The sequence below is a fragment of the Ambystoma mexicanum genome, chromosome 7p (genome assembly GCF_040938575.1).
Source record: "Ambystoma mexicanum isolate Mex_15411 chromosome 7p, UKY_AmexF1_1, whole genome shotgun sequence".
In the NCBI taxonomy this organism is placed as follows: domain Eukaryota; kingdom Metazoa; phylum Chordata; class Amphibia; order Caudata; family Ambystomatidae; genus Ambystoma; species Ambystoma mexicanum.
Window position 1 is genome coordinate 668,037,150 of NC_090939.1, and position 12,795 is coordinate 668,049,944.

Consider the following 12,795-nt stretch of genomic DNA (forward strand, 5'->3'; position numbering starts at 1 on the left):
CCAAGCAACGAGTTGGTGGTAGATCTCGTTCCTCAGCTGGTGCCTCTCTCTGGAACAGCCTCTCTTTCTCCCTTAAACTTGAGGAGAACCATCTCCGGTTCCGGAAGCACCTCAAAACCTTTCTCTTTGCTTCTGCCTTTTCTCCTCCTCTCCTCTGCGGACCTCTTGACTATAACTGGAACGGCACTGGCTACCTAGACACCCTCTGATCTCGGGAGCACCTCCCACCCCCGCCAGCGTCACACACCTGCACTGCCCACCCAGCAACCCCGCACTTGGGGACTGTTTCTGTATCCCTACAGTCCCCCTACTAGCCCTTGACACCTGATGTCTGCACTTACACATGCACTTGCCACATGCTGGCCATTACTTATAGTTATCATCTTTTGCGATGTACTGCACCGTCCCTGCCCCCTTCTCATGCACTTGCGTGATCCGAATGACACCTGGCCTAGTAGGATTGTTGTCCGTCCACCCTTTGTTCCCCTCCCTTGCCTCGTCGCGCCTTGAAACACTTGTGTATAGACGCGTTATAAATGCCATATCATATCATATCACATCATTGTTCCCATGTCATTTGGTCTGGTGCTTCCGGTTTTCTGTAGCGTATTCTTCAGTGAAGTTACTGGAGCTGAATGAATGGTACTTCTATGATTTTAAGGTCCTACCATGCATTCCAGAAAGTGTAGGACGAAATGTCTGAATAAAAATAACCGACCCCACCAAAAGACCTAAAACACACACCAGGAAAAGTTCTTACTACCAAATGTTTGAACTTTTAATGGTATGTGTTCAGGTGTTTTGGTGGGGTCGGTATGAAAAAAAATGAAAATAAAGGCTGTGGTTGTGTTCCCCGCAACATTCCGCTCGCTATACTACACAGCTGCATGTTCGCATGTGTAATGTACGAACATTTTGTATTAGTGCATTTCCCATGCGAACATTTCCGTCGCGGGAAATTCAGCCGCAGTAATTTCACGCAGATCCTTCCAGAATAGATGCTTTCAATGAATGCACCATGTTTGCAATTAAACTGCTCAATAATGTGATGGATTAACACTGCTTTGCGTCCACTATGACACTCTTGTACTTGCCTTTGGATACCTCCTTGTTGTGTAAGGAAGTAGAGTGTTAGTGAAGGGAACACAGGAGAACCCAGCATGCATTGTTTACTCTCTCCCTGTTATTCACTGCAAGTGGCATCTGACACAGTGTCCTTTTGGTTCCCTTTTTTCTTTAGGGTGGGAAATCCTACACCGGTCCATGCGAAGGAAGAGACTGCAGTCAGGGCTGTCAATGTCTTCCAGAGAAAGGCAGTCGGGTGAGTACCCAAATCATTCTTATCCCAATATGTTTTCCCGGAGCAGATTGCGAAGAACATACGGTTCATGCTTTGTTGGACTCCCAAAATCGACACGTTTCGCCTCAATACAGTTTTGCTGGTACCCTGCTGGTAATTCCATCGGTCATACCAGCAAAACTGCCTTACTATTCCGGCCGTCTGATATCCTGGTATTACCGGGATATTACGGGCAGTAGAGATGACAGTAAATTCCCATTCCATGGAGTCCCATGGGATTGTCAGAGTTACCGGCACCGGTAGAATCAGTGCCGGTGATTTCCGGCATTTGTTTGCAGGTAGGGGCCTGAACACCCGGCATGTAGGCCTGCTGGTAGTTCACTGTCCCCACTGGCAAACTTGTGTACCCCCAGTCCGGAAATAATGCTGGTGCCGGAATTACTGCCATTTTTACAAGCATTTTTCCCCACCAGGGAACTCCTAAATGTTAGATGGGCTTCCTCACTCGCCTGGATCTAGAGTCCACTGGTGCTGTTCCCCTGCCCCAGCTGCGGACTCCCAAAATCAACACTTTCCCATAGATGTGCATGCCACCCAGCACCTTGTCAGTTTTTTGTGCACCCCTTACTACCCTGATGCATCTCTGCACCCCAGATTTCCTGCATCGATTATTTAAAAAATGTTGTTCATACACTGGTACTGGAGATGATGTCTACAGTTAAATGTTGAGGCCACAAAGCTAGTCAGCAATTGTTGTGGAGCTGTGGTCTACGCAGAAAGGTCCACCCCACTTTGAGACAGATTACAATTTCAATCCCAAACTTTATTTTTGAACATCTCCGGCCCCCATTAAACGATTGAAGAGGGTCTGTTTAGTCTACATTTGAAATGTTTGAGGTAGTAAAATTCAGGCTGAGAAGAGAGGGTGTGTATTTTTCCTGTGCTTAGACAGCTGCGTGCCTACCACGTACAACGGATGAAACAATAGCAAAACTAAGACCGTAATAATATCCACTTCCTGTTTATATTTTGACTAGTGCCTTGTTTTGGGCCGGGCCTGCGTCTGCATGCGGCAACTCATTTCCTGTGGGAGATTTCTGGGAAATGCAGCGATACTGTCATGGGTTTTGGATGTAGGTCGCTGTGCCCTTGGATTTGCTTCTTCCTCCATTCTTGCCCGCTGGTTAGTACTATGCTCCCGACGCGTCCTCGTGTAGGGGAAGTCTTCGTACCATCCCCAAGTCCACTCATTTAGATAGCAGTGATTGCTGGGGATTGTGTCATGCCGCGCATGCATTTTGGGCCACCGTACGAATCGTCAGGGAGTCCCATTTACAGTCAAGGATTGATATACCTTGCAATGTAATGTGTTTTTACAGGATCGGTAGATTACTGTGCAGCATATTTGATCGAAGGAGAATTTGTTGCCGTTTTTGGACGAATTTTGCCACATCTCTGTGTGCGGGTGGGGTAGGTAAATAATTAATATGAGAGGGTTAGGGAGTTCTGCGTGGGGTCTTTCCCCGCATATATATGTGGCAAAATCAAGCTGTCAAAAAAAGAAATTCGATGAATTCTGCTTCGACTGAATGTACTCGATCAAGTCAAGCTACACTGTGTTTACATCGGTCCTAAGGCATCAGTATACCTTTGCATTAGTGGAAAGGCATAATAAGTATTGTTTATTTCAATTTAAAATTCCCCAAAAAATAATAATTGGAAAAGTAAAAAAATGGGGATAAATGGGGTTCCCCTCAAAATGATAGTTTAGCTACAATGCCCCTATGATGCATAGACCACCAGCGGTCTTGGCACCCAAAGAAAAACAAGGAAGCCTGAGAAATAAAGGATGCCAAGGAGGGCAAGGACGAAGGAAATGAATACCCTCCTGGCGAAAGGACTGAGGCAACATCCCCCTTTATTTTTGTCAGGCATTCAGTGTCTTCTGCCACCCTCCGTTCACAACAATTAGTATGTGACTGAATCCCCTGTTCTCGCATTTTGCGGACCATCGAGGCAACCTCGGCTCTCCAGATGTTTTGTCCTATGGCTCCCTGAATCCCTCGACATTGGTTATACTGGGCTGGACTGATGGGAATTAGGGTTCCAAGTATCTGGGGAGCAGCATGTTGCCCAAGCCTGATGCAGGGAGAGGAAAAAGAAGAGGCTAATGTACTTGCTTGAGTCGTAGTAGGGGAAGAAGTCTGTTCCGATCACATCCATAGCCAATGCTCATGGTTTTATGAGCTGACTTGCCACATGTAATTATGTTTAAAATAAATACAATCACAATTTTAAAAAAAACTACAAATACTATTGTAAATTGGGAATTGATGTTCGTCCATATATGTATAATTGGTCATTTATATACAATGTTATCAAGATATTGCGGTAAGTAATGCAGTTATATATTAATTTAATGCATAAGATAAACAACTCTTTCTAGAGTGGCACTGTGGGTTTATCGCCTGTAAAGCCGTTGAAGATGAAGCAAGTGGTGAACTCATTGAAGGAAATACAAAATTGAGGAGATGGGGCTCAGAAATATGTGCACTAATTTGTGGGATTGCATGATTGCATCTAGACTGCTTCAGTCTGACTGGAAGGCCCCCAGAAATGTTGTGGTGCAACACAGTCCACTTAAAGGTGCTACCACTAAGGAAGGAAGAGGTAAACCTCTCCGTTTTCTTTGCAGATTCTATCCCCAGGAAACGGACAAAACGTGATATAGGGACGACCAACTTTGCATTATATCTTAAAAATATTTCTGGCGCCGAGCGACGTGTCTGCCAGTTTGTTACTATATGTTGTCACTGGGAGTTTGGCCTTTGTCTGGAAAGAAAAGGCCCTTTCCCAACCCGCCCACATGGTTGTGTTTACTCATGCAATGCCGGATGCCCCTCACCTTGGGGGCCTCATTTTGATATTAGTGGGAACTGTAAAAACATGTGAGGTCTATTTATGATTTTTAACTGTGATACCGCCAAACTTGGTTAGGGTTACTGCAGGTGGCAAATACTGATTACCACCTTATTTTGAAATATTGGACTCCATTGGTGATGAGCAGTGTTTCCGGCATGCGGTTATACTGCCAACCAATACCGCCACTATTACTGCCGCAATAATACTGTAAATGTAAGTTATTTTTGCAACTGCAACACGAGAAATGTAAGATATTCATGTAACTGTAACCTAAGAATTCACAAGCGCCCAGTTGCCTAACGGCCCGGTGCGCTCTATAAATAAATAAACATTACAATACAATACAATACCAGCCTGTTTTACCTTCCCTCTGAAGCAGGCAATTTTACTGTATTTTTTTGGGGGCTACATTATAGCCCTCGCTTCGCTCAGCCATATAACTCTCACCTTAAGGGCATTACCCAACCGGTAATGCCCCCCCTCCTCGGGTTCTATTGCTTTAGTGAACAAATCCACATGAACAACAGTCTCCACATGCTGCTCCACAAATGTATATGGAGTCCATGTCCTGAAGTCTCTGCCACACCGCGATGAGGAACCGGAGAGGCAGTATACCCAACCGAAACTTTAGGCACAAGTAGCACTTCTCTGGATTGTACATGTGCTATGGTTCTGTGGCCCAATCGGTCTTGTTCTGAAAATAGTATATAGGTTTAGGTTTACAGCCTGCAGACGACAATGCACAGGGTCGGAATGGGGCATAAAACTGTCTCAGGCACCTATGAAAAAGCGACCCACAGTTGCAAAAGGCAATTCATTCCTTTTGAGACACAGAAGGGGGGAGTTTTTTGATAAAAATGTAATGCAAATTGTGAAGTTTGAAGAATATTTATTCAGGAACAATGGTCAAAACTACTAGCCACATTATGAAGTAACACATCAAACTGGCCCTCATTGGTCCAAAAAGTGGCCAACTTTGACCACAAAAACGGTCCCACTCTAGCATTTTGCATTTTTGGTTCGGGCATTGCCCTGTTGCCCTATAGGCCAGTCAAATCCTAACAACACATACCCCATCACAACTGCCCAAAAGCAGACCTTAGCAACAGCAATGTCAGCCCTGACCAGCCGACCTGGAGAAACTCAAGCATAATCCTTGCTCAGCCTTAACAAGAGTGGCCGAAGTGTACGAAAAGAAGGAGTGCAACTATGTTTCCCTCCTGCCTTGTCCCCGCTCCCCACAAACCCCATAACCACACCCCCATCCAACGCACAATGCAAACCCTCAAACAGGTGCACCTGCGGTTTAAGGGACCGTTCAGTGCAGTGCACTGAAAGTGCAAGTTTCAACTTCTTCCTACACTTTTATTTTAAAACGAAACCATTCCTGAAAGGGTTCTTTTTAAAATAAAGAGCACTGCTGCCAACTGTTACCGCCCACTTCGACCACTGCTTAACTACCAGGATCTAATATGGGTGGGCCAGGGGATGTTCCTACTGCAGTCTTGGTGGATTATCTTATTAGGGTGCTCATTATATACTGATCTGCCGAGAGAGGACCGCATCGACCAAAAGGACACCTTTAAAGTTGATGTTCCCATGGGCGGATGCAGCAAGGACTCAATAAATACAGGGCCCCCAGAGTCCGGTGCCAAAAAGGGGGCTGGGAACGAACTACCTTGATAAGCCATTACAGGGCCTTCACGGACATGCCCCCAAACATCTGAGTGAAAAGTTCATAATGCTAGTGTGGGGCAGTTTTTTGGGTCCATATAGGCCCGTTTGTTGGCCAAAGTGGGTGAGTTCTATGAGCTAATTCACCGTGCTGCTGGTGGCTTTGAACAGTGTTTCTTAAACAGACATTGGGCCTCATTACGAGGTTGGAGGTAGCCCCCCAAACTCGGGTCCGGGTCCCATGAAAGGGGAATTACCGCGTCATTCCGACCTTGGAGGGCTCAATGGGGAGGATGGTAGCAGCGGTACTATTCATAACGGTACTATTGCTACCATCCTGCTCTGCTTGCGGATGCCGCTCTGCACGCGTGGTCTGGCCAAGCGTGCACCGTGGCACCCACAGCAGAACTCGTAATGTGGTGGCCCGGTATGAACGGTGCCGGTGCCTTACCGGCACTGTTATTTCCATTGCCGACACAGTTGTAATGAGGCCCATTCATTAAAATGCACACTTTGCAACACATTTTACCAACAATAAAAACTTGGGTATACTACTCAAGAGTCTGTCACAAAAGGAATGAATTGCCATTTGTGACTGAGGGGTACTTTTCATTGGTGACCACCAAGCCAATGTAGTGCCCTGGTCAGACCATGATAGCAATAATGTCTGCCATGGCGTCTATACCGGGCGGTAGAATCCTGCTGTAGTCGTTAAAAGGCCCTTGCTCAGCACAGGCCTATTAACACAGGAGAAGGGTTGTTACCACCGGCTACGGCCTGCAACAGCGGGCATTATTGACTAAATAATGGAATATTGACACAGGTCAAACATGAATTGTATGCGTCTTCTCATCCAACATTCCAACGTTTCTCTTTTGTCTCTCCCTGTTTTAAACATGGCATTCAATTGGCAATGTATGGAATGTTCTGGGAGCCTCAAAGCTCTTCCGCCTGTGGCTTTGCCGACCTTATACGCCTTGCCCATCTTTAGAGAACCTCACGCTCATTTTTTTGTCTCTTGTGGAGTGAATTATGTGGTATGTGCGAAAAGGGGGAATTAAATTAGTGGTCCAACCTCAAGGGTAAAATTGTAAAATGTGCAGAGCTATAAAGGCTATGTGCCTGAACCCACTCACGTTTGTGGCATGGGAAATGGGCACTCAGTGGGCACTGCCCTACACATGGGCATGGTCAGGAACATGTTATGGATAGAATGGAGGTGCAGCAGCGATAGAAGCATACCGGAAAAAGTAGTGGAACTGTGGTCTGGGCAAGGGAGAGGGTAGGTGGAAGCATAGTGCAGCATGTGACAAGTTGTTGCGGCCGTGGCATTGCAACAGTCTAAGTGACTAGTAACTAAGGCGCCTATTACCTCTTTACACTTGAGCAGGGACATCAATGGACACATCCTATATACAGAATGGCGAACATGGTCACAAAAAGTAGCGGAATGGTAAACAGAACAAAGTAAAAGTAGTGGAACCCCGCTCGCTACCGTTCCCGCTCACTTCGATCACTGAGGTGCAGCCTGTTTCACCCGGTTACAAGACTCCATTTACTTTTTAAGCATATACATTTTAGTGTGGTATAGCCAAGCATCCGGGATCGGCAACCTGTGGCTCTCTAGATGTTTTGGACTACAGTCCCCATGATCCTTCACCGTTCCGTTTAGTATGCTGGCTAGGGCTGATGGGAGTAGCAGTCTAAAACATCTGGAGAGCCAAAGGTTGCAGAACCGTGTGGAGATGTATCTCAATGAAACAAGTTTAGTGGAAAATAGTCCTTAAATGCTAATAAACAAAAAAACGAAAAGGCAAGAGATCTAAACAAATGGCTTTAAAGTATCTACTTTTACTTTAACAACTTTTCTCGGTCACCTGGCCATGTCTATAACTGTGATGTGATCCGCATCACAGGGCACATGCGCGTGGAGACAATTCCTCTATTATGTTCATCCATCTTTTTTGGTAATTCCTTCTGTTTTTTAGATATTGTTGAAACCAGCTGTTGTCCTTTTGTATGTTTTTTTTTTTTATCCTTGTGTCTGGCAAGCCTACAATAGCCTCACATAAAAACAGGACATTGGAAAACATGCCTTTCAGTACAGGAAGACCAGTACTAGAAGTGCATGAAAAGAATTAGTGGAACTAGGTTCCCTGCTGGCCTGCCCCACTCTCCCAAAAACCCCATTCCCCCCCCCCCACGCACAATACTAACCCCCAAACACATGCGCCTGCTGTTTAAGGGAACGTTTAGGGCAGTGCACTGAAGTGCAAGTTTCAACTGCTTCCTACACTTTTATTTCAAATCGAAACCATTCCGGAAGGGTTTCTTTGAACGTATAGGAACTGTAAAACTTAATTTTAAAAAGTGGATGAGCACCACTCCCAACCGCTCCCGCCCACTTTGACCACTGAGCAAGACATGGGTGCGAAGTAAAAAACGAACATTCTAAGAGCCCCATTAAAAAAATAACTTTGTCTGAGAATGTTCTTCACTTCAAAAGCAGGTGCTGCGTCGTATGACAAAAAAGCAGTGTTCCTTGGCGCATGACCTGTCTGGCACACGGCAGAAAGACGTTGCACCAGGCAGCCCGGAAGTGCACACGCGCATTTTCTACACCTGCCACCATGGCAGGGGTCAAGTCCTAAAAATAAAAGTGGGGGGACTCATTAATATACCAATTGAAAGTGGCGTCACCAGAAATGAGCATATCAAGGTGCCCTCTGAAAAAAGTGGGGGGAACTCCTGAAAAAGGTGTGGGGACTCCGTCCACCCGCGTGCACCCTCGACTTGAGCCCTGCACGAGGTAAAGTAAGGGAAATCTTGCATATCGCAACTTGTGCCACTCTGGCAGCACATCGGCACTAGTGCGCAACTAATATGCCCAGTGTACTTGCATAGCTGCCTTATAGCTGGGGCATTGTCATTTCAGGGCTCCATGTACATAATTCACTGCAATTGCAATAAAAAACAAACCAGGAATCATTATGAAATATCTTCATTTTGTTTTTGTTGGTTTATTTGATTTTGCAGTGATGTCTTGATTCAACGCCGTGTAGGTAGGAGATCCAAAGAGGAAGAGGGCTGGCTTCCCAAAGTATATCTGCACACTAGCAGACTGTAAACAAACACAGGCCTTGAACAAACAATCTTTGGATAAGTTTACCATTCCCAGACCTATCATTTGATATCAGAGCTGTGCTGTTGCTTCCAGTTGCAGATAAAAGGAATATTTGCGTGATTACGCCTCGGACTGATGCAGGCCACAATCGCGGAGCTTGCGGGAATGGGACTCGGTTCCTCGTGGTTGCTTCCTGCGCTTCCTGTAGTAGGTTCTGGACACATCTTTGAACTTGGCTACCAGCACAGACAGGGGGCAGAGGGGCCATGGCGGAACCCTCAGCGAATCACACTGCGTTAAAGAAACAATCTGATCAAACGGATCGCAAAGCCCGGAACGTCATTTCCCCCAAATGCCTGGGGTAGCGGAAGTGACATCACACAACCCTTGACCTCTGATGACATCCCTACGCAAAGGCAGAAAGCATGAATGCTGAAACACCTGCTACTTACGCTGCTAAGACTGAAAGGGAGAACATGGTTAGCTCGAAAGGGAGAGCATTCTTTTCTGCAAATGGGGGAGCACTATTTACTCTTAAGGGCGACTCCTGCTTGAAATAGAGGGAAATGGGGGTCTTTTTACATCAAAATGAGAAAGCGTTGATAGCATTGACAGGTGGGTCACTCCTTGCCTTTTAGGTGGAAGCACGGTTTAAGTTGAAACAGGAAGCACTGCATATTAATATTGTATTGTGTGGGAGGGTTTTATAAAGCGCAAACATTCACCCAGGGACATCTTGGTGCTATAGGAATTATGACAGAACAGAGAGCAAAACCAAGAACTGTAGAGTTATGAACAGGGTAGACCGAGTATGTAACATCCATTTTAAGAAGAGCTAAATAGATAGGGTTTTTTTTCTTCACTTTCTTCCTATTTCTTTTTTTATTATCAATTTTTGCATTTTTACAACACTCTACAGATACAATATACAGTCAACATGTCTTAATACTCAAGTTTCTTCCTAAAAGATAAAAGGTTTGTCTCTTTCCTGATAGTCAATGGTATATTGCATTCCATAGTTTGGCAGACTGTACCAATAAGGCACATCCTCCTTGTTTTTTTTTCGCATAATGAGGAATATGTACCAAAGACGGTATGACACTCTTTACCGCATTCCCAGAAAGCTACATGGACAGCTAATTCCTGCAACACAAAAGGCCAATGACATCTTAGCGCCTTCAGACCAATGAGAGGAACCGACTCAGCTCTCATATTCATCTGGGACAACCTCAGAATCAACACAGACACTAACACCGCCTCTACCCTTGCACACTTGGATATCTCAGAAGCTTCAGATGTCATCAACCAATGGAACCTTACTCTGGAGACAGGAAGAAGTGTGCAACACAAGACTACAATGGATGAAGTATTTTCTCATGAATAAAACAGAATTCACCTGGCTCCCCCTTTCAGTTCAAATTCTAATCAAAATAGCCTGTGGAGCCCTGGCAGAATAGACCCCATCACACTTTGTTTTCAGTATCTACATGGCCCCACTTATGAAGCTCATTAAAGAAGGGGTTCGTCTGCCACAGCTATGCAGACGACACACTAGTCATCTTCAAAATGAGTAGCAAAATGAAAGAACCCCCCCCCTCACCAACTGCCACACACAGGTGAGCAGACAAATGACCTCAAACAACCTCAAACTCCACTCGGACAGACTAGAAACCAGGATCGTCTCACCCAATATATCCAGAGAGGCGCCTCTCCCTTGGCCTACGCTTATGGTTAGCACCCCAAAAACCTAAAAAGCAAACAAGAACACGGGGGTCCTCATAGACACCGCACTCACCCCAGAACCACAAATTAATGCACTGGGAAAGAAATGTTCCCACCGTATTTGCTTTATCAGACAGAGCATGCCATGGCTCACCTTCCCTTCAGAGCACGGGGCCTATCAAGAATCGGCTACAGCAACAGCGTTTACCTCGGTATACCATACTACCTCACGAAGAAACCTCAGTACATACACAACACAGAAGCAAGACTATTGCTCAGACTCGACAGGAGGGAACACAACTCCAGAACGAAGAACTCTCCCCTGGCTACACATTCAAAACACTCTGAATTGCACACATGACTCTTAAGAGGCATGAAGATGATGATAATGATGTGTTATTTATATAGTGCTTATGCCTAAGCGCTTTACAGAGAACATATAGACATACAATATCACCCAACCAAAGTTGGTACTCATTTATCAACCTCGAAAGGATGAAAGGCTGAGTTGGCCTTGCCGGGATTCGAGCCTTCGACCTGCAGATCGCACACAAATCACAGCAGCGAGTTCGCAACCCGATGAGCTATCTTACCAGAGAAAATGTATCTTTGCAAAGATCATCCATTACCAACCACGACGGATGCTAAGATCGGCAAGAATGTACTATTAGAGATCATTCACTGCAGACAGACATGAAAGATTAGCATTCTGCAACATGGTGGTCAAACTCTGGAACACTCTCCGCATTCTGCAACATGGTGGTCAAACTCTGGAACACTTTTAGCATTCTGCAACATGGTGGCCAAACTCTGGAACACTCTTAACATTCTGCAACATGGTGGCCAAACTCTGGAACACTCTTAGCATTCTGCAATCTGGTAGCCAAACTCTGGAACACTTAGCATTCTGCAACATGGTGGTCAAACTCTAGAACACTTTTAGTATTCTGCAACATGGTGGCCAAACTCTGGAACACTCTTAACATTCTGCAACATGGTGGTCAAACTCTGGAACACTTTTAGCATTCTGCAACATTGTGGCCAAACTCTGGAACACTCTTAACATTCTGCAACATGGTGGCCAAACTCTGGAACACTCTTAACATTCTGCAACATGGTTGCCAAACTCTGGAACACTCTTAGCATTCTGCAACCTGGTAGCCAAACTCTGGAACACTTAGCATTCTGCAACATGGTGGTCAAACTCTGGAACACTTTTAGCATTCTGCAACATGGTGGACAAACTCTGGAACACTGTTAACATTCTGCAACATGGTGGTCAAACTCTGGAACACTTTTAGCATTCTGCAACATGGTGGCCAAACTCTGGAACACTCTTAACATTCTGCAACATGGTGGCCAAACTCTGGAACACTCTTAGCATTCTGCAACCTGGTAGCCAAACTCTGGAACACTTAGCATTCTGCAACATGGTGACCAAACTCTGGAACACTCTTAACATTTTGCAACATGGTGGCCAAACTCTGGAACACTCTTAGCCTTCTGCAACCTGGTAGCCAAACTCTGGAGCACTTAACATTCTGCAACATGGTGGCCAAACTCTGGAACACTCTTAGCATTCTGCAACATGGTGGCCAAACTCTGGAACACACTTAGCATTCTGCAACATAGTAGCCAAACTCTGGAACACCCTTAGCATTCTGGAACATGTTGCCCAAACTCTGGAAATCTCTTCCGAAGGAAATCTCCAGGATCCAGGATTGCCTTAGTTTAAGCTAAATGCTAAAGACCTTGCGTTTCAATGCCAAATCAACATAGAAACCGCCCAGAATTAGGATGCCCACTGACATATCACTACAACCAACAACCTCGTCCAAGAGCAAGAGAACTACCCACTTTTGACCCTCGACTAATTTCCAAGGGAAGGTCATATTTACTTGCCCAATCCCACAACTTCAGGAAAATTCCTTCCGTGCTCCCCCCACCACCCCTACCTAATTCATGTGACAATGGCAATTTCACACCTGGCTATCGAATACATACCAAACTTCAGTCCCACCAAAGGTGCCCACCTATTTCTGCAATGCCTCCC

The 12,795-nt window shown here is 45.4% G+C and overlaps 1 protein-coding gene across 1 annotated transcript in view; it reads left to right on the forward strand.

Annotated features, from left to right (window-relative positions):
* Positions 1–12,795, forward strand: part of COL4A2 (collagen type IV alpha 2 chain) — a 730,687-nt gene that overhangs the window by 229,225 nt on the left and 488,667 nt on the right. The window contains exon 4 of the mRNA XM_069636740.1: positions 1,241–1,321. Coding sequence (XP_069492841.1) covers positions 1,241–1,321 — 81 coding nt within the window. The remainder of the gene's footprint in view (positions 1–1,240; positions 1,322–12,795) is intronic.